The sequence below is a fragment of the Pseudophryne corroboree genome, chromosome 9 (genome assembly GCF_028390025.1).
Source record: "Pseudophryne corroboree isolate aPseCor3 chromosome 9, aPseCor3.hap2, whole genome shotgun sequence".
NCBI lineage: Eukaryota > Metazoa > Chordata > Amphibia > Anura > Myobatrachidae > Pseudophryne > Pseudophryne corroboree.
In genome coordinates, this window is record NC_086452.1 from 109,799,877 (window position 1) to 109,826,129 (window position 26,253).

The 26,253-nt window shown below is 46.1% G+C and overlaps 1 protein-coding gene and 1 long non-coding RNA gene across 3 annotated transcripts in view; both read left to right on the forward strand.

The window, feature by feature from the left end:
• The first annotated feature begins 14,758 nt into the window (after window positions 1-14,758).
• Window positions 14,759-15,485, forward strand: LOC134956754 (uncharacterized). The gene is made up of 3 exons (XR_010186150.1): window positions 14,759-14,856; window positions 14,980-15,154; window positions 15,326-15,485. It is a non-coding gene; the product is annotated as an uncharacterized LOC134956754 (long non-coding RNA).
• A 3,712-nt stretch (window positions 15,486-19,197) lies between these two features.
• The window catches only part of FAM20B (FAM20B glycosaminoglycan xylosylkinase), a 28,703-nt gene continuing 21,647 nt past the window's right edge, over window positions 19,198-26,253 (forward strand). Inside the window, exons 1-3 of one of the 2 annotated variants that reach the window (XM_063939745.1) lie at window positions 19,198-19,439; window positions 20,918-21,016; window positions 25,037-25,496. In XM_063939745.1, coding sequence (XP_063795815.1) covers window positions 25,120-25,496 — 377 coding nt within the window. In that variant the 5' untranslated portion in view covers window positions 19,198-19,439; window positions 20,918-21,016; window positions 25,037-25,119. The remainder of the gene's footprint in view (window positions 19,440-20,917; window positions 21,017-25,036; window positions 25,497-26,253) is intronic. The other variant, XM_063939744.1, reaches the window with a different exon arrangement.

Consider the following 26,253-nt stretch of genomic DNA (forward strand, 5'->3'; position numbering starts at 1 on the left):
CACCACACACTGTCCCCAATTGTAATTGCAAACATTGCCCTCCCCGCATAGTAATGCCACCACACACTGTCCCCAATTATAATTACACACATTGCCCCCCCTGTATAGTAATGCCACCACACACTGTCCCCAATTGTAATTGCACACACTGCCCCCCATAGTACTGCCACCACACACACTGACCCCCATAGTAATGCCACCACAAACACTGACCCCCATAGTACTGCCACCACACACACTGTCCCCCATAGTACTGCCACCACACACACTGCTCCCACAGTAATGCCACCACACACACTGACCCCCACAGTAATGCCACCACACACTGACCCCCATAGTAATGCCACCACACACTGACCCCCATAGTAATGCCACCACACACACTGACCCCCATAGTAATGCAACCACACACACTGCCCCCACAGTAATGCCACCACACACACTGACCCCCACAGTAATGCCACCACACACTGACCCCCATAGTAATGCCACCACACACTGACCCCCATAGTAATGCCACCACACACACTGACCCCCATAGTAATGCCACCACACACTGCACCCCATAGTAATGCCACCACACACACTGCACCCCATAGTAATGCCACCACACACACTGACCCCCATAGTAATGCCACCACACACACTGACCCCCATAGTAATGCCACCACACACACTGACCCCCATAGTAATGCCACCACACACTGACCCCCATAGTAATGCCACAACACACTTACCCTCATAGTAATGCCACCACACACACTTACCCTCATAGTAATGCCACCACACACTGACCCCCATAGTAATGCCACCACACACTGAACCCCATAGTAATGCCACCACACACACTGCCCCCCATAGTAATGCCACCACACACACTGCCCCCACAGTAATTCCACCACACACACTGACCCCCACAGTAATGCCACCACACACTGACCCCCATAGTAATGCCACCACACACTGACCCCCATAGTAATGCCACCACACACACTGCACCCCATAGTAATGCCACCACACACACTGCACCCCCATAGTAATGCCACCACACACACTGTCCCCCATAGTAATGCCACCACACACACTGACCCCCATAGTAATGCCACCACACACACTGCACCCCATAGTAATGCCACCACACACACTGACCCCCATAGTAATGCCACCACAGACTGACCCCCATAGTAATGCCACAACACACTGCCCCCCATAGTAATGCCACCACACACACTGACCCCCATAGTAATGCCACCACACACTGTCCCCCATAGTAATGCCACCACACACACTGACCCCCATAGTAATGCCACCACACACACTGACCCCCATAGTAATGCCACCACACACTGACCTTCATAGTAATGCCACCACACACACTTACCCTCATAGTAATGCCACCACACACACTGAGCCACATAGTAATGCCACCACACACTGTCCCCCATAGTAATGCCACCACACACACTTACCCTCATAGTAATGCCACCACACACACTTACCCTCATAGTAATGCCACCACACACTGACCCCCATAGTAATGCCACCACACACTGAACCCCATAGTAATGCCACCACACACACTGACCCCCATAGTAATGCCACCACACACACTGACCCCACAGTAATTCCACCACACACACTGACCCCCATAGTAATGCCACCACACACACTGACCCCCATAGTACTGCCACCACACACACTGTCCCCCATAGTACTGCCACCACACACACTGCTCCCACAGTAATGCCACCACACACTGACCCCCATAGTAATGCCACCACACACTGACCTCCATAGTAATGCCACCACACACTGACCCCCATAGTAATGCCACCACACACACTGCACCCCATAGCAATGCCACCACACACACTGACCCCCATAGTAATGCCACCACACACACTGCCCCCCATAGTAATGCCACCACAGACTGCCCCCCATAGTAATGCCACAACACACTGCCCCCCATAGTAATGCCACCACACACACTGTACCCCATAGTAATGCCACCACACACACTGTCCCCCATAGTAATGCCACCACACACACTTACCCTCATAGTAATGCCACCACACACACTTACCCTCATAGTAATGCCACCACACACACTGACCCCCATAGTAATGCCACCACACACACTTACCCCCATAGTAATGCCATCACACACACTGACCCCCATAGTAATGCCACCACACACTGACCTCCATAGTAATGCCACAACACACTTACCCTCATAGTAATGCCACCACACACACTTACCCTCATAGTAATGCCACCACACACACTGACCCCCATAGTAATGCCACCACACACACTGACCCCCAAAGTAATGCCACCAGACACACTGACCCCCCATAGCAATGCCACCAGACACACTGACCCCCCCTAGTATGCCACCAGACACTGACCCCCCCTAGTAATGCCACCACACACACTGACCCACATAGTAATGCCACCACACACACTGTCCCCCATAGTAATGCCATCACAAACACTGACCCCAATAGTAATGCCACCACACACACTGACCCCCATAGTAATGCCACCACACACACTTACCCTCATAGTAATGCCACCACACACACTGACCCCCATAGTAATGCCACCAGGCACACTGAACCCCCTAGTATGCCACCAGACACTGACCCCCATAGTAATGCCACCACACACTGACCCCCATAGTAATGCCACCACACACACTGACCCCCATAGTAATGCCACCACACACACTTACCCTCATAGTAATGCCACCACACACACTGACCCCCATAGTAATGCCACCACACACACTGACCCCATAATAATGCTACCACACACTGACCCCCATAGTAATGCCACAACACACTTACCCTCATAGTAATGCCACCATACACACTGACCCCCATAGTAATGCCACCAGACACACTGACCCCCCTAGTAATGCCACCAGACACTGACCCCCATAGTAATGCCACCACACACACTGACCCCCATAGTAATGCCACCACACACACTTACCCTCATAGTAATGTCACCACACACACTGACCCCCATAGTAATGCCACCACACACACTTACCCTCATAGTAATGCCACCACACACACTGACCCCCATAGTAATGCCACCAGACACACTGACCCCCCCTAGTAATGCCACCAGACACTGACCCCCATAGTAATGCCACCACACACTGACCCCCATAGTAATGCCACAACACACACTGACCCACATAGTAATGCCACCACACACTGTCCCCCATAGTAATGCCATCACAAACACTGACCCCAATAGTAATGCCACAACACACTGCCCCCTATAGTAATGCCACCACACACACTGACCCCCATAGTAATGCCACCACACACTTACCCACATAGTAATGCCACCACACACACTGACCCCCATAGTAATGCCACAACACACTGACCCCATAGTAATGCCACAACACACTGACCCCCATAGTAATGCCACCACACACACTGACCCCCATAGTAATGCCACCACACACACTTACCCTCATAGTAATGCCACCACACACACTTACCCTCATAGTAATGCCACCAGACACACTGACCCCCCCCCCTAGTAATGCCACCAGACACTGACCCCCCTAGTAATGCCACCACACACTGACCCCCATAGTAATGCCACCACACACACACTGACCCCCATAGTAATGCCATAACACACACTTACCCTCATAGTAATGCCACCACACACACTGACCCCCATAGTAATGCCACCACACACACCCTCATAGTAATGCCACCACACACACTGACCCCCATAGTAATGCCACCACACACACTGACCCCCATAGTAATGCTACCACACACTGACCTTCATAGTAATGCCACCACACACACTTACCCTCATAGTAATGCCACCACACACACTGAGCCACATAGTAATGCCACCACACACTGTCCCCCATAGTAATGCCATCACAAACACTGACCCCAATAGTAATGCCACAACACACTGACCCCCATAGTAATGCCACCACACACACTTACCCCCATAGTAATGCCACCACACACACTGACCCCCATAGTAATGCCACAACACACTGACCCCATAGTAATGCCACAACACACTGACCCCCTTAGTAATGCCACCACACACACTGACCCCCATAGTAATGCCACCACACACACTTACCCTCATAGTAATGCCACCACACACACTGACCCCCATAGTAATGCCACCACACACACTGACCCCCATAGTAATGCCACCACACACTGACCCCCATAGTAATGCCACAACACACTTACCCTCATAGTAATGCCACCACACACACTGACCCCCATAGTAATGCTACCACACACACTTACCCTCATAGTAATGCCACCACACACACTGACCCCCATAGTAATGCCACCAGACACACTGACCCCCCCTAGTAATGCCACCACACACTGACCCCCATAGTAATGCCACCACACACACTGACCCCCATAGTAATGCCACAACACACACTTACCCTCATAGTAATGCCACCACACACACTGACCCCCATAGTAATGCCACCACACACACTGACCCCCATAGTAATGCCACCACACACTGACCCCCATAGTAATGCCACCACACACACTTACCCTCATAGTAATGCCACCACACACACTGACCCACATAGTAATGCCACCACACACTGTCCCCCATAGTAATGCCATCACAAACACTGACCCCAATAGTAATGCCACCTCACACACTGACCCCCATAGTAATGCCACCACACACACTTACCCTCATAGTAATGCCACAACACACACTGACCCCCATAGTAATGCCACCAGACACACTGACCCCTCCGTAGTAATGCCACCAGACACTGTCTGCCATAGTAATAAAAGCACTGACCCACACCTGTTCTTCTTTTCCCCCTCAGCGGCAGGAGCAGTGAGGAGCAGAGCAGCACGGGCAGGATGGCAATGTGGTGTACGTGACCTATGAGTTACGCCACATCGTAGGGGTCACGGGAGAGCTGCCATCTTCACTATACACTGACCGCGGAAGAGCTGCCTGCGCTGCTATACACTTACAGTATCACTATCGGGCAGCGCAGGCAGCTCTTCCGCGGTCATTGTATAGTGAAGAAGGGCAGCAGCCGAGGCCGGGCAGCAGGGATCACTGGCGGCGGCGGCGGGGCACATATGACAACCGCTGGCGGCACACCAGTGTGCTGCGGCACAGCGGTTGAAAATCACTGATCTATACTGTATTCCATGTTTCGCAGAGTGGGATATTTGCACATTGCATTTGGAAACCCCCCTCCAGTAATCCTGCGTTTGCCACTGCATTAAATGAATATTGGTACAGCATAAGGATAGCTAATTCTCTGAAAACACCCCCCCCCCCATAATTGGCACTAGCAAAGTAAAGAATTTGGGAGAGCCAAAAAGGTGTGTGGCTTCGCTGAAAGAGGCATGGCGTTGCAGGAAAAGACTACCTTATACCCCAGTTTTGCAACCTGCATGCAGAGACATTGGCGACCACAGGCAAAATAAAAATTCCGGATTCATGCTCCTTACATTACTTGTCATTATTCCTCCTTATAGTAATGCCCCTTACACATTATGCCACACACTGCAATGGCCCTTAGACATTATGCCACACACCGTAATGCCTGTGACACATTATGCCACACCACAATGCCCATTATAAATTATGCCACACACTGCAGTGTCCCTAAGACATTATACCACACACCATAATGCTTGTGACACATTATAACACACACTGTAATGCCTGTGACACATTACGCCATGCATCACAATGCCCGTTATACATTATGCTACACACTACAATGCCCCTGAGATGATATACCACATACAATGCCCGTGATACAGTATACCATACACCGTCATGCCTGTGACACATTATGACACACACCGCAATTCCCGTTATACATTATACCACACACTGCAATGCCCCTGAGACATTATACCACATACAATGCCTGTTATACAGTATACCACACACTGTAATGCCTGTGACACATTATGACACACACCACAATGCCCGGTATACATTATACCACATACCACATTGTCCATGATACATTATGCCACACATCGCAATGCCCATTATATATTATGCCATACACCGCAATGCCCATTGCACATTAAGCCCTACAGTAAGGCTTCTAATTACTTTTAAATTACCATGGGCAAAACCATGGAGGTAATTCAGACCTGATCGCTAGAGTGCGTTTTTTGCATCCCTGCGATCAGGTAGTCGCCACCTACAGGGGGAGAGTATGAAGTGTGTGCAGGTGTGCGATCATATTTGTAGCAGAACTGCACAAACATCAGTTTGTGCAGTTTCTGCTCAGCCCAGGACTTACTCAGCCGCTGCGATGATCGGGGGCCAGAGCTGACGTCAGAAGCCCTCCCTCCAAACGCCTGGTCCCTCCTGCGTTTTTCTGGACAATCCTTGAAAACAGTCAGTTGCCACCCACAAACGCCCTCTTCCTGTCAATCTCCTTGCGATCGCCCGTGCGTTCAGATATTTTGCACCACCCAGTTGCTGACCAGCGATCCCAGTTGCTGCGGTCCGTCACGCCTGCGCATTGTGGTGCATACGCATGTGCAGTTCAGATCTGATCGCAGACTGTGAGAAAACGCAGCCTGGCGATCAGGTCTGAATTACCCCCCATGTGCAGTGCAGGTGGGGCAGATATAACATGTGCAGAGAGAGTTAGATTTGGGTGGGTTATATTGTTTCTGTGCAGAGTAAATACTGGCTGCTTTATTTTAACACTACAATTTAGATTTCAGTTTGAACACACCCCACACAAATCTAACTCTCTCTGCACTGCACATGGTTTTGCCCGTTTGCTAACAAATTTGCTGCTGCGATCAGGTCTGAATTGGGCCCTCTGTCACTAGGGGGTCAATCCAATTAGCTGTGAAGGGTGCAATGTGCTGTTGCCAGGGTGATTTCAATGCTGGCAACGGCACACGATCTTGCACCCTTCCCAGGATGAAAGCAGCCCCAATTCACACAAAATTGCTTGGACCTTCATGGGGTGGCGAGCAGTGTTGTGCAAAGTTGGGCTGACTCGCACCCACAAGATCACCGCGGCTGATTGGATTGACCCTTAGGAATCTGAGACTGGGCAAATCAAATATTCATTGTCATAGAGTCACTGAACTTCAAATGTTACATGCTAGTTTTAAAATAATCCATGTACAAAGCAGGCAGAATTCTAAGGGGCATATTCAATTCAAGTTGGATCGATTCCGACATGAATTTGTCGAAATGGATCCGACAGGACCTATTCAATGACCATCTCAATCCGACTTTAAAAAAGTCAGATTGAGATGAAGGTGCTGAGAGGGGGGAGACCAACGGGGAGACGGCGGAAAGCAGCGCTACAGCAGCGTAGCCGGATGATGGGGCACCGCCGCGAGACCTCACAGCAGCGTCCTCCCGGCTCCAGCAAGCGTGACCTCGCTTGCTGGAGCCAGGTGGACGCTGCCATGAGCGGCGGTGCCCCATCCTCCGACTACGGTGCTGTAGCGCTGCTCTCCCCCATCTCCCCGTTGGTCTCCCCCCTCCTGCTGCCACACTTGCTCTGGTAGTATCAGAGGGATAAGTCCGGGGTTACTGACTTTTGGCATTGTAGCGAGGTCCCGCTTGCTGGTGCCGGGTGGACGCTGCTGTGAGGTCTGGCCATGGTGCACCATCCTCCGGCTACGCTGCTGTAGCCGCTGCTCTCAGCACCCTCATCTCCATCCGACTTTTTTTAAAGTCGGATTGAGATGGTCAGAAACGGGGCCTAAACCTGTCGGATTTGGCCCCATTTCTGACAGAAGCACGCGGATCGGCAGCTATTCCGCCCATCCACGTGCTTTCCAACAAGTCGAAATTCCCTGACTTGTCGGATAAAAAAAACGGGGATTGAATAGGTCGGAACCCCTTCCCACCTGGAAAAGTCGAAAATTGACGTCTTTCCGTCAGGATGGCAGTTTCGACTACAATTGAATATACCACTTAACGTAAATCGGTGCTTGTGTGACAGAACTTTGGCTCTTGTACTGCCAGTAAGGACAAATAAACACCAGTGGATGTTGTATGCAGCGTAGCTTAATAATAATATGTACATGTGTAAGTAGATGTGGTAGGTACTATAGATTGTATGCTCACTGGGGCATGGACTTATGTGAATGACTATTCTGTGTAAATTGCTGGATAATATGGATGCATAATATAAATGTTAATAAATACCCTAAAACACAGGTTCTCAAACTCGGTCCTCAGGACCCCACACAGTGCATGTTTTGCAGGTCTCCTCACAGAATCACAAGTTAAATAATTAGCTCCACCTGTGGACCTTTTAAAATGTGTCAGCGAGTAATTAATACACCTGTGCACCTGCTGGGTTACCTGCAAAACATGCACTGTGTGGGGTCCTGAGGACCGAGTTTGAGAACCACTGCCCTAAAAGATAAGTACTTTCATGATCCTGCGGTACTAAAGGCTGAGGAAGTTATTAGTCTGTGACTTAATAAAATACATGTGCACTGCAGGACAGCATGACACATATAAAGTTATTGCATCCCTGCCTAGTATATGGATTGTGTGTGCACTATGTAATTGCTGTCATATTGCTGCTAGGCAAGTGTCCAAGCACATTTAATGTAGTAACTACATTATAATATAGTCATACTTACCTACTCTCCCGGAAGCTGCGGGAGGCTCACGTTTTTTGGGGTAGCCCCCCGCACCCCCGGAAGAGTGGGCAGGTCTCCCGCATCCTGCTCGCACCTTAGTGATGCGAGCAGGATGGAGAGAGAACCTCCTGCATTCGCGGGTCCGTCGGGTGTAGAATGGGTTAAAATGACGCAAATTGCGTCATTTTAACCCCGCCCCCTTCCCGCGAATCGCGGCATTTCCCGATGCAGGGGCGGGGCTTAGTGATGTCACAGTCCGGCCCCACCCCCGAAGACACCTGCAGCGTCTCCTCTCCGGCTTCTCCCGGAGAGGAGAAATACAATGTAGGTAAGTCATACTTACCTACATTGTAAGTCTCCTCTCCGGGAGAAGCCCGGAGAGGAGACGCTGCAGGTGTCTTTGGGGGGGCGGGGCCGGTCTGTGACATCACTAAGCCCCGCCCCCCCGCATCGGGAAATGCCGCGATTCGCGGGTCTGCGGGAAGGGGGCGGGGCTAAAATTACGCGTTTGCGTCATTTTAACCCCTTCTCCACCCGACGGACCCGCGAATGCGGGAGGTTATCTCTCCGTCCTGCTCTCATCACTAGGGTGCGAGCAGGATGCGGGAGACCTGCCCACTCTTCCGGGGGTGCGAGGGGCTACCCCAAAAAACGGGAGCCTCCCGCAGCTTCCGGGAGAGTAGGTAAGTATGAGGTAAGTATGAATATAGTATATACCATACCTCCCTATATGACCCTCTCCAGGAGGGACAGAATGCTCTGCCCCTGTACTTTTCTCTTACAGATGTAGCCACCTTCATCTTGACCGATTCTCCAGCTAGACGGCCGTTTAGTCACGCTAAGGCGATAGCTGAGTTTAATCACAGGCAGGCGCGTTGAGGCGATTCTAGATACTCAGCATGCATTACACATCTCCACCACTGGGTGGCTAATGCTCCACTAATCCAGTACTTTCGATCGTACAGTATAGCGGCGGATTGATCTACAGCTCTGGCAATTGGTCAGTGACGACTGTAATGTCAATACTGTAGGCGTAATGGGAGGCGGTGGAAAAAGATGGTGACCTACTGTATGGAGATGCAACTACAGTAATTGTGTAAAAGGAAGAATGTACAATACAAAGTATAAACACACAATACAATGTATAAACACCGTGCTTTTAAAATACATGTACAGTAAATGAGCGTCTGAGTTCCCTAAGGCATAATGGGTATGGCCTAGCGGGAGACGATGGGAAATACCGTGCTTTACAAATGCGAGCGTCCGAGTCCCCTAAGGCATAAACCAATACCAATGGGGAGGGGGGAGGGCGCTGTTTGCTGTACTTTCACACATGAAATTGGGAATCCTCATCGGGCGTCGTGGGCTAGCGATGAAGGCTCCCACCTCCCACGCTGGGGGTCCAGGGTTCGAGACCGGATGTTTTTTTTTAAATATTGTAATAATATACTGTATTATATTATTTTCATTGTAAGACAGTCAATGGAAGGGTGCACACAAGTTACATATAAATCAGAGTACATCTGCAGGAGCGATTCTTTACGCTAAATGCAACTACACAGCGGCAATGAGTTGAGCAAAACAGTACTGTAGATTTTCAGCGTTTGTGTATTGCACAGGACCTGATTTCCCTCCCTGTCCACTGCATGATCTGTGCAGGCTCCCAGGGGGGAAGGGCGATGGGGGTAGGGGAAGACGATGGGAAATACTGTGGCTTTGAAATGCAATTATATGAGCGTCCGAGTCCCCTACGGCATAAACCATCACCAATGGGAAGGAAGTGCCAGCCTTTTTTTTTGTTTGTGTTCCCGTGACATTCACTTTAATATATTTTTTTTGTCTCTAATACTGTACATCCAATGGAAGGATGCACACAAGTTTCACATAAATCAGAGTAGATCTGCAGGAGCGATTCTTTACCCTAAATGCCACTACCCAGCGGCAATGAGTAGAAATGAGTGTATTCTGAGTGAGCAAAACAGTACTGTAGATTTTCAGCGTTTGTGTATTGCACAGGACCTGATTTCCCTCCCTGTCCACTGCATGATCTGTGCAGGCTCCCAGGGGGGAAGGGCGATGGGGGTAGGGGGAGACGATGGGAAATACCGTGGCTTTGAAAAGCAATTATAAGAGCGTCCGAGTCCCCTAAGGCATAAACCAACACCAATGGGGAGGGGGCAGGGCACTGTTTGCTGTACTTTCACACATGAAATTGGGAATCCTCATCGGGCGTCGTGGGCTAGCGATGAAGGCTCCCACCTCCCACGCTGGGGGTCCAGGGTTCGAGACCGGATGTTTTTTTTTTATATTGTAATAATATACTGTATTATGTTATTTTCATTGTAAGACAGTCAATGGAAGGGTGCACACAAGTTACATATAAATAAGAGTACATCTGCAGGAGCGATTCTTTACGCTAAATGCAACTACACAGCGGCAATGAGTTGAGCAAAACAGTACCGTAGATTTTCAGCGTTTGTGTATTGCACAGGACCTGATTTCCCTCCCTGTCCACTGCATGATCTGTGCAGGCTCCCAGGGGGGAAGGGCGATGGGGGTAGGGGGAGACGATGGGAAATACCGTGGCTTTGAAATGCAATTATATGAGCGTCCGAGTCCCCTACGGCATAAACCATCACCAATGGGAAGGAAGTGCCAGCCTTTTTTTTTTTTGTGTTCCCGTGACATTCACTTTAATATTTTTTTTTTGTCTCTAATACTGTACATCCAATGGAAGGATGCACACAAGTTTCACATAAATCAGAGTAGATCTGCAGGAGCGATTCTTTACGCTAAATGCCACTACCCAGCGGCAATGAGTAGAAATGAGTGTATTCTGAGTGAGCAAAACAGTACTGTAGATTTTCAGCGTTTGTGTATTGCACAGGACCTGATTTCCCTCCCTGTCCACTGCATGATCTGTGCAGGCTCCCAGGGGGGAAGGGCGATGGGGGTAGGGGGAGACGATGGGAAATACCGTGGCTTTGAAATGCAATTATATGAGCGTCCGAGTCCCCTAAGGCATAAACCAACACCAATGGGGAGGGGGCAGGGCACTGTTTGCTGTACTTTCACACATGAAATTGGGAATCCTCATCGGGCGTCGTGGGCTAGCGATGAAGGCTCCCACCTCCCACGCTGGGGGTCCAGCGTTCGAGACCGGATGTCTTTTTTTTTTTTATATTGTAATAATATACTGTATTATATTATTTTCATTGTAAGACAGTCAATGGAAGGGTGCACACAAGTTACATATAAATCAGAGTACATCTGCAGGAGCGATTCTTTACGCTAAATGCAACTACACAGCGGCAATGAGTTGAGCAAAACAGTACTGTAGATTTTCAGTGTTTGTGTATTGCACAGGACCTGATTTCCCTCCCTGTCCACTGCATGATCTGTGCAGGCTCCCAGGGGGGAAGGGCGATGGGGGTAGGGGGAGACGATGGGAAAGACTGTGCTTTACAAATGCGAGCGTCCGTGTCCCCTAAGGCATAAACCAACACCAATGGGGAGGGGGCAGGGCGCTGTTTGCTGTACTTTCACACATGAATTTGGGAATCCTCATTGGGCGTCGCTGAATGCGTGGAACGCACGACGTCTGAGACGCACGACGTCTGAGACGTACAGTGCGCATAAGGACGGAGTCATGGCTGATGCAAGAGACCATCCTTATGCGCTCGGTAAGCTGCGTCTCCTCGTGCGCTGGTGGGACAGAAGTCTCTCCAGCAACGAGGAGAAAGTGCGGGCCTACAGGAGGGCCAGCAGGGATATCCTCCAGAAATATAACCGGAGGAGATCCGTGAGGTCGCTGCAGAGGAGGTGGAGCGACCTCGTCCGCCGGACTCCAAGGCGCCTGCAGGCCATGAGGGATTGTAAGTACAGTACATCACTGTAGATTACTGTACTTTAAGTTATTGTAGTTACAGGCACAGTACATTATAGCAGGTGGCTGCTGTAGCAGCAGGTATCCGGTCTATACAGCACTGTATCTGTGGTAAACAATGGTTAAACAAGGCCCAAACATTAACCAGGGTCAAAAGGTCAATTTGTATTTTTTTTACACTTTTTAAATTTTTCTTACATTTACTATCCATGTCAAAAGTGACACCATCTAGGTCGACACCATGTCGACCTATATCTGGTGTCGACTTAGATGGTGTGGCTTTTGAAATTGGTTGACTTATCCCGATGTATTTTAACTAGGGGATTGTGACGCTCCTTCAGTATTGCCCCCTGGCCTGTACAATTTATGCCATCTCTCACTCCATATCCGAGCGCTGCCACGTGCTGGGGGTTCACGGTCGGCGGCCATTTTGTCAGGTTGCTAAGCGGTCGAGCTCGGTGTAACGTAATGTGCATAGACCTCGCTTATCCCGGTGTATTTTAACTAGGGGATTGTGACGCTCCTTCAGCATTGCCCCTTGGCCTGTAAAATATATGCCATCTCTCACTCCATATCCGAGCGCTGCCACGTGCTGGGGGTTCACGGTCGGCGGCCATTTTTAATGTGCATAGAACTCGCTTATCACCATAGGCCCCTGTGTTTTTTAACTACCATATTGAGATGCACATTTCTAGGCCTACAGTATTTAATATACAGTAAGCAGCATTGTTGTTAGCCAATAATTGAATTTACATACAGTACTGACATGTACTGTATGTAATGCTTGTACATCATGTCAGTCGCCCCTTATGCTGTACACTACTGTAAGTCTCACAGGGCCCATGCACTTCCAAGGAGGGTTGTTTACTGTATCTGTTTTATACAGGAAACTAATTGCAGTCCATAACACTGATGTGGTATTTTCAGTACTGTACAGTATACAGTACTAAAATTTGAACATCAGGTACTATATAGTAAACATGTACAGTATTAACTTTTATCATAACACTCTTACAAATTTTCAGATGTGTAAAGACTACAGTATTCACAAATGTTTTTTCTCCATACAGGAATTACAGTTGGACAACATGCCAGTAACTATCAACAAAACGATGAGCAAGATAATCGCCAACATGAAAAAAGAAAATAAAACCATCAAAGAGATCCATGCATGGCTCAAGGAAAGTGGCATTATAGTCACTTTAGAAACGGTGCGCTATCATGCTTTCAAGAGAACAACGCCCAGATTTGTATTTCCTACAAAATACACATGGTACGTACTGTACACTACTGTAATGTTTAAATGACTTGCTGTATACAATAGACAATTTTTTGGAAAAAAAACAAAACGTAATCTAACTGTGATTGTGCTGTTCATTAATTCATATTTTTCATACTGTATTGTACTGTAGGGGAGTGCAACAAATTGTGGAGGAGCTAACTCGTGAGGATGATGAGCGTACTGCTTTGCAAATAAAACAAATTCTCCATTCCAAGTATGACCTGGACATATCGGCCACCAGCGTCAGAAGGATGCGACGGAAAATGGGATGGACCTTTGGCGCAACAAGGTAAACTGAAAGCAGTATAAACCATACAGTAGATGCACACTTATTCACTGTTAATAATCCCTTGATAAGTGATATAACAATGCCATAAATCATTATACAGAGTGTGTACTTTATACTATATACAGTATGTGTGTGTGTGTGTGTGTATGTATGTATATATATATATATATATATATCCCAAAAGAGATACCTACTGTATAGGCACTCAGAGACAGCGATGAAGCATTGCCGGCTTATTGTGATGATTACATACTGTATACTGTGTTTGTGTGTGTATGTATGTATGTATGTATATATATATATATATATATATATATATATATATATATATTACTCTGTATATACTGTAATGTATGTACAGTTTAATGTATACAGTAGGTATATAATACAGTATACTGCACATAGTCTACTGTATATACAGTAATCTGTAAATCAGTAATTTCATTACTGTATCTGATTTCATTATTTTTGGCTCTTCACAGGATATCTCCCATGATAAGAGATGTGAATAAAGAAAAGAGAGTGGAACAGGCACGGCGATGGATTGAGAGTGGCGAAACATTTCATGATGTCATTTTCACAGATGAATCGTCTGTTGCCCTTGAGCGGTTCTCCAGAATGTCATCCCGGAAACGTAACCATATCTCATTAAAACCACGCCCAAAGCATCCATTGAAAGTCCATGTATGGGGAGGCATAACACGATTAGGAGCTGGTCCCCTATTATTTTTCGAAGGTACAGTACTATACTTTATTCTGTGCCTGTGTTCTGTAAAAATACATGCTGTACTGTAGAGTACATGTAACTGCACAATAAAATGAGTTGCTTATTAATGAACAACATTTTTTATTTCTGTAGGGATCATGGATAAGAAATTTTTCCAAGAAACAATAGTAGAGGGATGTATGGTGCCATTTGTGAATAAATATTACCCAACTCACCATAGGATATTCCAAGACAATGATCCTAAACACTCCGCCTCTGCCAAATTTATGGAAGAGAAAGGTATGAATTGGGAACGCACACCACCAGAGTGAATATTCTTTCAACAGTGTACAAGTAAAATTTTGGGTAGCACTCTAGTACTGTAAATATATTTTTTGGTTTAATAAACAGTACAATACCGTATGTTTAATTTTCTCTATTTAATGTCATTAATTGACTAACTTTTTTTCTATACTCTTTTTATTTTATTTTTTTATAGATCACCAGACATGAATCCAATTGAATTAGTGTGGGCTCAATTGAAGAGGTACATTAGGAGTGTTGCGAAGCCAACAACAAAACAGCAGCTGTTGGATGGGATAAAGAAATTTTGGCTAGAAGTACTCACACCTGAGCATTGTAATAATTATATAAATCACCTGTATAAATTATTACCTGTTATAGTCGAAAGAAATGGTCAAGCCACAAATATGTAGTTCTGTACTGTATTTTCTGTTTAAAATTTTTAATTGGTGCATTATTAAAAATGTTTATAAAATTCCCTTTGTCTGATTATTGCATAAACTAATGTTGAATATTATACAGTAGTAATGTTATTGATGTGTATGAACAGTTATTTTCTGTTTTATAAGTCCTGAATAAGAGTACTGTACATTTTGATCAGTACAGTACATGCAATCGGATGTTGTAATAAATACTTTTTTTTACATTAATATTGATTTTTTTCCCAATAAATATTACCTTATACAGTATGGTACGGTACAGTACATGGGGGTAACTGTACAGTATGATGTGCCGTTATGGGGGAGAAATACTGTATCCACTAAATGTACAGTAAAATGTTTTTTGTTTTTTTGTTTTATTACAAAAACACAAATGCATCCCAGATGGAAATCTGCTATACACAGCAGACAGCTTATGGTGACAGAACTTACCTACTGTATCCCCACCCATAGTCGTGGTATATTTTAGATTGCCTAATGAGACACTCCTGCAGCATTGCCAATGATTCATGTAAAACCTGTGTGCAAACAGTATCTCTATTGAATGCAAAGTACAGTATTACCAGAGCCGTCCCTAACCAACATGATGCCCTAGGCTACATTTTGGCTGATGCCCTCTTGCACAGATGCTAGTTCCGCCTCTAACCCTGCACCCCTTTCCCAGCACCATCACCCATTTTGGCGCTCCTACCCCCTATAATTTAAATACTGTAGGAACAATGTGCACATTTAGTGCCAGCCCAAAACAATTGCAGGTTCTTGCTGGGAAGGGGCATGGTAACACAATAATACCCCCAGATGAAATGACACAACACAGTACTGCAACTTTATTCACATTATATCATGCAGTAGTGTCTCTTATTCTTGTTACATCATATGATAGTACCACATTACTCCTAACAGTATTGCCCCTTATTCACATTACACCCCACCACATTGATCTTTATTTACATTAGACCACAGGTTCTCAATTTCAGTCCTCAGGACCCCACACAGTGCATGTTTTGCAGGTCTCACAGAATCACAAGTGAAATAATTAGCTCCACCTAATGTATGGACCTTTTAAAATGTGTCAGTGAGTAATTAATACAGTACACCTGTGAACTTGCTGGTTTACCTGCAAAACATGCACTGTGTGGGGTCCTGAGGACCGAGTTAGAGAACCACTGCATTAGACCATGCATTAGTGCCCTTTCCTTATGTTACGCCAGAAAATATTGTAGCACACCTTATACACATAATGCTGCACATTAGTAATGCATTTCTTATTTACATTTTCAGATTTCATTTCATAGAGCCGCAGTCACACACAGAATACAGGCATGTACTGTAGCATCTCATTTTATTCAGCAGAAGCTGATTATTCCTGTTTGGCTAGTTTGCCGCCTCTGTATATTACAATAGAAAAAAATAATAGTGTCAGTGAAAAAAACACCTCATGACAGATACTGTACACAAGCTTATGTCACATGGTATATGCAATTGCGGTCGAATTCCGTCTGTGGGGGTTCAAGGGCGACGGCCATTTTGACAGTGTGCTATGCGATCAAGTCCGGTGTACCATAATGATAGACCTCGCTTATCCCTATCGCTTTGGCGAGGGGATTGTGACGCTTCTTCAGCATTGCCCCGTAGCCTTCAAGACTACTGCTATCTCTCACTCCACTACTATCTCTCACTCCATCTCCGAGCGCTGGCTGCCACGTAGTGGGGGTTCAGGGGCGACGGCCATTTTGACAGTGTGCTACTGTATGCGATCAAGTCCGGTGTACCGTAATGTGCATAGACCTCACTTATTCCTATCGCCCCTATGTATTTTAGCGAGGGGATTGTGACGCATCTTCAGCACTGCCCCATTGTCCGCAAAATCTATGTCATCACTCGCTCCATAGCTGAGAGCCTCCATGGAGTCACAGGCAGTAGCCATTTCAATTGAGTCTGCCCTGCTACAGAATTGTATGTGTACCGTATGGTGCATAGAACCTTAACAGTACATCTGCTGCAGCTTTGCCCTGGTTTATGTGATTAAAAAAAATTATAAAGTGTCTGGAAAAAACTAACATGCGTTCGTACTGTACTTTAGGAATCGAACACGGGACTCTGAGTATACTGTAGGAAGCGGAACACTTCACCGCAGACAGATGAATAAATCCATTAGTTTTGATTAAGACAAATGGCTACGGGATTAGGATGCTAACATACTGTACAATATTCCTAATATCATTAGGCAATAATGAACTTCTAACACGTCCATTTGCGTCAGTGTACACTACTGGTTTTAGGTTGCTTTGGCTGCGGGATGCAGTGTAACGAGACGCACTAGTAAAGTAGTCCTTACTATACAGTACTGTACGTATTTCAGTATTATATTTTACGGGAGCCCACACGCATGCGCAGTGGTGATTGTAAAAAGCGACATCTGGTGGATGATCGCAGGTATTACACGTACAGGTAATGCCAAACGTCAAATGTCTGTCTCCGTGCGATTAGATAGCCTCTCTGTGACTAGGCGCGCCTCGCTACGCCCCAGTACGCTGCGTATGCTCGAACAGGACAAACGCCTCAGCCACTCAAGATAAAGGTGGCTACATCTGTAATTTATAATTTCCATCACCTGTGCTGAAACACCTTTCTTATCCAGTAACCTGTTCAACACAGGTGCTGGCAATCATAAATTAAGAGTCAAGCCCAGAATCATAGCATTTTGTCCCTCCTGGAGAGGGTCATGTTGGGAGGTATGATATACTGGGATCCAGTCTCTAGGATCTAGGTCGACACTATCTAGGTCGCCCACTATTGGTCGACAGTAACTAGGTCGACATGTTCTAGGTCGACAGATCAAAAGGTCGACCTGAGTTTTTCACAATTTTTTTTCTTTTTTTGAACCTTTTCATACTTAACGATCCACATGGACTACGATTGGAACGGTAATCTGTGCCGAGCGCAGCGAGGCACCTTGCCCGAAGCATGCGAGGGGACACGGTGCACTAATTGGGGTTCCCGGTCACTCTACGACGAAAACAACACCGAAAAACCCATAAAAAAACTCATGTCGACCTTTTGACCTGTCAACCTAGACCGTCGACCTAGAGACTCTGTCGACCTAGTTACTGTCGACCAATAGTGGTTGACCTAGTTGCTATATACCACACCCCTGCATACTAATCCCATAATTTTGTTAACGGAGTGCACACATATAAATATTTGCAGAGCACAGGCTACATGGTAATTTATTTACAGTAATTACACTTGAATTAAATCTTCAAGATGGCTCCAGTAATACACAGAATAAATGTACACATGCAGAACATAAATTCACATTTTTTGTGATTGCTGGTTTATAATTCAGAAAAAGAAATCCACTTGAATGTTAAATCACCAGACGTCCCAACAAAACCAGTGCAATTGTGTACCAACGGCAGTGTGGGCAGATTATTACTAATGCCTCTTCAAACACGGCTGCCGCAGCTTCACATGTGTCATTCTTAGTCATGCCGTAATCCGCGGCCTGTTTATGCTGATCTCTCATTGGTTGCTCTTTCACAAGTTAATCAACATGAGCCGTAAGCGTCTATTGGTCCGCCACGCTTCTGTCGAATGGCTGATGATGATTGGCTGGCACGGATCAGGGTCCGGTCGCCGTATGTGACCAATATGCGTCTGCTGGAACGCAGAGCGGCTGTTCATTGGCTGTAGCGGGCCAGCGCCTTGGCTGCTGATTGGCCAGAGTGACAGTTCCGCTGTACTCTGCACCGTGTCCTGCTGTGGGAGGGGGGCCGAGTGTGATGTTGGCAACCGGGGGCAGCAGGGCACCGTGCAGCGGCGGAGAGGGGTGGAGGCGGAGCCTGAGCCATGGAGTAGAGTGAGCAGGTATGTGGGGCTCCCAGTGCTCACCTATGATAATCAATGCTGGGTATTAGTATGATGGGACCGACCTGGACGTCACTGCATCAGGGTATGGTGCTGAGTGGGTGTCAGTAGGGCTTTCCTCTCCCTGCCTCAAGCATATACTAATAATAATCCCTGGGGAGTTCTCACATAGGACGTCAGTGACATATCAGGGCTTTCATAATTAGCACTCTTATAAAGGGAGTCATTGATTTTGCACAGCACATTATATGCAGATATGGGTGTCACTATATATGTCAGTGTGCTATGGAGAATTATGGTGCATCGGAGAACCTTTCACCATAGATATCTAATAATAATAAGTGCCATTACTATATAGGCTAGGATGGGCAACGCTTGTGCCCCAGATCCTTCCTGCTAGGTAATGTATATATAAAATGCCTGCTGATAGGCTATTACAGGTGCCTCTTCAATTGATTAAAGTATACTACTGTGATTAAGAGCAGTGGGCCTAATTCAGAGAAGTATGCAAAGCTGGTGTTCCACGGAATTGAGCGATTATCAGCAGACTGCGCATGTGCTGCGTTTGCATTGCGCAAGTATCAAGGTGTCGCTGCAGACCCGCATGCAGTGAGGATTCCTATGCAAAGTGATTGATGGGAAGTGACCATTTGGGGTGGTGTTAACATTGTGTTAGTAGGGAGTGGTTGTTAAAATGAAGTCGTGTCATGGCCATTTTAGGGGCGTGTGTCTGACGTCAGCTGCGGACTCTAGCGTACTTCTCCGAATCAGGCCCAGTGTGCAGTCCCTTTGAGGAGTAGATTGTAGCCCAATCCAACCCCTGACTTGTATCAGGTTGCCTGCCACTGATATGGGTTGGGACTGCGTTACCGGCTGTTGGGATACCGACAGTCAGCATACCATCCCCGGGATCCTGGCAGCAGAATGCCGGCTTGGGGGGGGGGGGTTTCTATTCCCACTCTATGGGTGTCGTGGACACACACGAGTGGGAGTAGAGCCTGTTGGTCGGCATTCGGTGTGCCGGCATTTCTAGTGTTTGGGATCCCGAGTGCCTGTCCGCTACCCACATCCCACTGATATAGGTCAATGGTCTATGGAGACTGAGTGTATTGCCACATGTATATCATACCAATATTACCCAGTGGTTCAGTACACCAGGGTGATCGGAGGTATACAGCATTCTGTAAAATGTTTGTGGTGATAGCTGAATATCTCTTTCTGTACACTGGATAGTAGGACCGCTATTGTATTCTCTACTGTATATTTCTATAGGATCACTAAGTTTTATTAAAGTGTATTACAGAATAGGTTTACTGAAGTATATAACTGCTACTAGAAAGTTATGAATTGTATTGGATCAGAGAGATGCCCGTGATGGTATATTTCTGGTGATTTGGCAGGCATTATCAGCTATAATATATTTCATCTGATTGTATGGCAGTAAATGAAAGGGATCATTATTATATATTTCATTACAGTTGAATTCTTAGAGCTGCTGAGGAATATTCCAATTGATGATGAAGGTTGCCATTATATCCAAATTCTATATCACTGTTTGGGAAAATGAGGCTATAAAGGTAAATTCTCCTAGACCAGGCCTGGCCAACCTGTGGCTCTCCAGCTGTTGTGAAACTACACATCCCAGCATGCCCTGCCACAGTTCTGGCATTCATTAAGAGTACAATTGTGTCAGGGCATGCTGGAACTTGTAGTTTCACAACAGCTGGAGAGCCACATGGTGGCCATTCCTGTCCTAGGCAATAGGAGTAATAAAAGAACTGTCTCTTGTATAGTACTGGGATTCAGTAACATGTTTCATTGTATCATGTGTTGTTACTTTAAAGTAAAATAACTGTATAAATGTTAACGTTGCGAACGTCTTGCAAGTATAGCACACAAATCGGGAATACCACTTGCACTTTAACACTCCCAAGTACCATTCTATAGAGCGTTGTTATTACTTCCCTTTCTCTGCCTTTCTGGGTAGGCATAATACAAACAAGCTGCTTGTTGTGTATCTCTATTGTGCCTATGACCCTTTGAGACCTTGCTCAGTCTGTTTCAGGTAGTAATACATGTGCAATTGAATGTCTTGCAACCTAGACATATATGGGTCGATTCAATTCGGCAACAGATGAATAGCGCCGGGAATTAGCTCCCGACGCTATTCAATTCAGCTACTAGTTACCCGCAATTGTCGGGAATTCTTCTCTCACCCCCGGGGGGTGAGAGAAGAAAACCGACAAAAGTGCTGGCGCGCGGCCGGCGTGAGGCTGATTCTGTCGGGAATCAGCATCGCCGCGGGTAGTTAAGTCGGAGAATGCCCGTTCTCCTGACAAAACTATCTGTTAAGTCGGCGAGAACGGCCATTCGCCGACTTAACTTTAGCTGAATTGAATAGCGTCGGGAGCTAATTCCCGGCGCTATTCATCTGTTGCCGAATTGAATCCACCCCAATGCTGGCTATACCTTGTGATAAATATTTGCTACCAGCCCATCATAAGCACATTTTTGCAGACCACAATGCGTAAAACACACAGAGGAATTCACCGATATTCTCTCAGGGTTAGAGTACCGTATATGTTAAGCCTTGACAGGGACGTTAATTAAGCACTAAGTTGATTTATTGGGTGTCCTATTTTGTCATATCCCATAGCTACTGGGAGAGTATTTGATATTCAGGCTGTATTATATACACAGATGATTTCAGCCCTGGGCTGTTAAGCATGGCACGGGAACACTTCACATATGTAAGGGTTAGTGTTGTGCACTTCGGATACACAGTTTACTATACATTGGGTGCTGCGTAAACAATCCTTGTTTTTGGACAGCCCCGTCTTCATCAGTACTGTACCGGTATTTGGACAGCTCCCTTTCTAAACGTTCTTTTCACTACCTGTCTTTTTTCCTTACTCTGTCTATCTTCTTCCTGTGGTTTATTGTCAGAAACCACATTCATTTGTCTCTCACTTGTCAGTCTTTCTCAAGTTCATCACCCTCCCCAGGGCTGTTTTCCAGCTCATTAAGATGTTCTTGATGGAAAAGATATAGCTTAACCTCTGTGAAAGGTCTCTTTCAAAGCAAGGCTTCAGTTCTAATCGACACTATCAGGAGAGTTTTCTGTTGTTTTAAATATAGGGATGTGTTGTTCCTATGTTACAGAAATAAGACATTGTTCTACTTTTTCCCTGTGTTACTGACTTGGGAACACTGTGTCTGTATGCATGCAGGAGCTGCAGGCTACTGTCAGGGTTTGCCTGGTGATATCTTAGTCCACTCATGCAAAAATAAGTCAGACCTGGGCTCCATTGTCTAAAACAGTGGTTCCCGAACCTTTTTGTAATCATGGCGCCCTAGAGTATCAGAATTTTTTCACTGCAAATGACACAGAAAGGGGTGGAGTTATGCATGTTGCTAGGTAACCCCATTACAACTAAAATGACCAACGAATGAATGCTTAAAAAAAATGTATAGCAAACAGCCCAACTGACTTGCATGTTATACACAGCCTGCCCTGGCACACTGACCAGCCTGTGGCCAACTCACACAATCTCTGCACCCGGATAATTATTACATACCGTACTGAGGGCCTAATTCATGTTTGTAAGCAATACAATCGCATTGTGATATATATATATATATATATATATATATATATATATATATATATATATATATATATATATATATATATATTGCTACAGAATTGCCAATGTTAGTAAGTGAAGCTGTCGCACTGAAATGAAAAGACGCCCACCGGAGCCATTGCAAACTCATTCATAGCTGAGTACACATTCGCAGCAAACACGAGGAACGCGGCGTCTAAGGGATACCCTATGGCTACGTAGACTGGACACAGAAGTAGCGATGCTGGTGCCATGTTTCTCTGCATACAAGATCGCAGCTGAATGCCCCGATAATGGGCGTGACACGTCTGCATTTTTGCTGCAACTCCTCATCAACTCCTCCAAATGGTCCCTTCCTGTCGATCACTCTGCGAGTAAGTCCTCACTGCAATCGCTATCACAGAGGTCTCTGCCAGGGCATCCTACGAACACAGCACATGTGCAGTCTGCTGATAATCGCTCCATTGCGTGAGCTTCGGCCACTGCTTACAAACATGAATTAGGCCCGGTGTCCCTACTAACCTATCCGCAGTGCATTGAGGGAGTAATTCAGACCTGATCGCTAGGCTGCGTTTTCTTACAGTGGGTGATCAGGTCTAAACTGCGCATGCGTATGCACCGCAATGCGCAGGTGCGTCACACGGGTACAAAGTGGATCGCCGCTCAGCGATGGATTTGTGTGAAGGATCCATTCGCACGGGCGTTCGCAAGGAGATTGACAGGAAGAGGGCGTTTGTGGGTGGCAACTGACCGTTTTCTGGGAGTGGTTGGAAAAACGCAGGGGTATTCAAGCGTTTGCAGGGAGGGTTCCTGACATCAGTTCCGGTCCCGGACAGGCTGAAGTGTTCGCAGCGGCTGAGTAAGTTCTGGGCAACTCAGAAACTGCACAAAATCAGTTTGTACAGCTCTACTACACATGCGATCGCACACTTGCACAGCTAAAATACACTCCCCTTGTATGCGGCGACTATCTGATCGCAGCAGTGCAAAAATCGCCTGCTAGCGATCAAGTCTGAATTAGGCTCTTAGAGTCGCCAATTCCAGCTGCTGCAGTATTAATAGCTAAGGTATGTAGTGGATAAATTCCTGGGAACTGATCCTGATGGTATTCAATGGGTGCACAGGAGATGGGGTTGTCTGTTTTCAGGAGAATGGGGTAGCACCAAGAGTAAGGTAGCTTGTCCACTCACCTAGGTGCATTTCTTCAGTAGCCCTGGGAATTGAGATGTGTAAGTTGTATTATATTGACCCAAAATTGCTGTTTGTATGGATTTCTGTAGTTTCCAGATGAAAGATGCAATTGATTGGTTACTGCTATTTTCTTAGTGTATGGTCATTGTCTGTGTGTGCTAATAGAGCACATGGAATGTGACAGACTCCTGAAAAGTTGGATGGCGTGGTTGTCTGTCTCAGCAGCTGGGTTACATCGGGCTCTATTAGAAGAGTTGGATGACTATTACACACACGTAGTAATAGTAATTATTGGACAACTGTATATTCTGCTAGTAAGGAACAGTCAGTGTGGCAGACACAGCCGTAGGGCTGAGTCCAGATATGTGTGGGTTCTTTGTTTCAACTCTGACTAGGCTATAAATAACTCTATTAGCAAATTGGTGATAACAATGCAATCTATTGTTTCTGGAACTCAGTGATAAGATTCTGATAATTGGAGTACAGGAGACCATACTGTACATCTAGAAGTATTTGTGCAATTCCCCGTTTTTCGGATGACTGGGTCAGGTCATCAGCAAAATCCAACATGTTGGAAATCCTCAATTTGCCGATTCCAAACCAAAAATAATCAGAAATTGTCAAGTCCGATATTTTTAACATGTAGCATTTTGCCGATCCCCTGACAAATCACTGATCATTGGAGTCTGCTGTAAGAGAGATAAGCCACTGAGATAACAACTGCGGCTTCACAATGTAGTGGAATTGTCTGTTAACCTCTTATCTGTGTTTTGCCCCTAGGTTCCAGTGGGGATCCAGAACAGTGATGTCTTACATGTTTTTTGTCAAATTCATTCAGTACTAACCCATATCTTTGGGTCATCATGAAGCTGAAACAGCGGGTTGTGGTCCTAGCTTTGCTGCTGGTCATACTAGTCCTTACCAAACTTCTATTGCTGGACAGATTGGAGACTTCAGCTGCCCAGAGACAGGACCAGCTGTCTTTCCAGCGCATGATGTCCAGCTTGCGGCTTACCATGGACTCGCGTCTGGAGCACACCTTGCAGTCCCCTTGGGAGATTGCATCTCAATGGGTTGTCCCAAGAGAGGTGTATCCTGAAGACACTCCGGAAATGGGAGCTGTCTTACACTCTATGGCTACAAAAAAAATCATAAGAGCTGACGTGGGCTACAAAGGTACGCAGCTCAAAGCCTTGTTAGTCCTGGACGGTGGACAGAAGGTAGTCTTCAAACCAAAAAGGTGAGAGATTAGTGCAGTGGTTCCCAAACATTTTGAATCACGGCGCCCTAGAGTACCAGATTTTTTCATGGCACCCCTAGGTCAAAAGTTTCTTATTGATAAATTTAGAAAGAAATATTAAATTCAGTAGATTGTGTTTATATGTCATCCTTAGGCTCAATTGTGTGGTGAGGGATAAGATTTGCTTCTGTTTGTCCCCATATTTTATGACTGACAGCTTCCAGCACTAGTTTTCCCTATTATATTGACCATAAATAATTTGAATTGGTCGTGGACCACCAATCCAAGGCACCCATGCAAGTGTCCCGAGGCACCCCAGGGAGCCACAGCACACAGTTTGGGAACCACTGGATTAGTGGATGAATGTTAGGGAAACACATTTTGATGGAAGAGGGAGGGGAAAAACAGAATTTCAAGCTCTGATAAATCCTCAGCTCTTGTTATCTTCACGAAGTGGCTAGTTGGGAAGCCCACCAATCGGAGCTCTCCACATAAGAGGTGACATTCAAAAAATATTCAAAAAATCTCCTGCTTTGTCACTTTCTTGCCTCATCTTTGCAAATCACATCAGCAGTAGAGAAACCAGACCTCCAAAAATAGGTTAGGCACAAAAAATAACTATTGATATAAATAATAGCACTTAAATCTATTCACACAGATATTGGGCAGACTGTACAGTGTAACAGCACAGCACACCAGTAATGCCAGCCATGCACTAGGTCAATATTGTGTACGAATACACGATATTGACATGTCA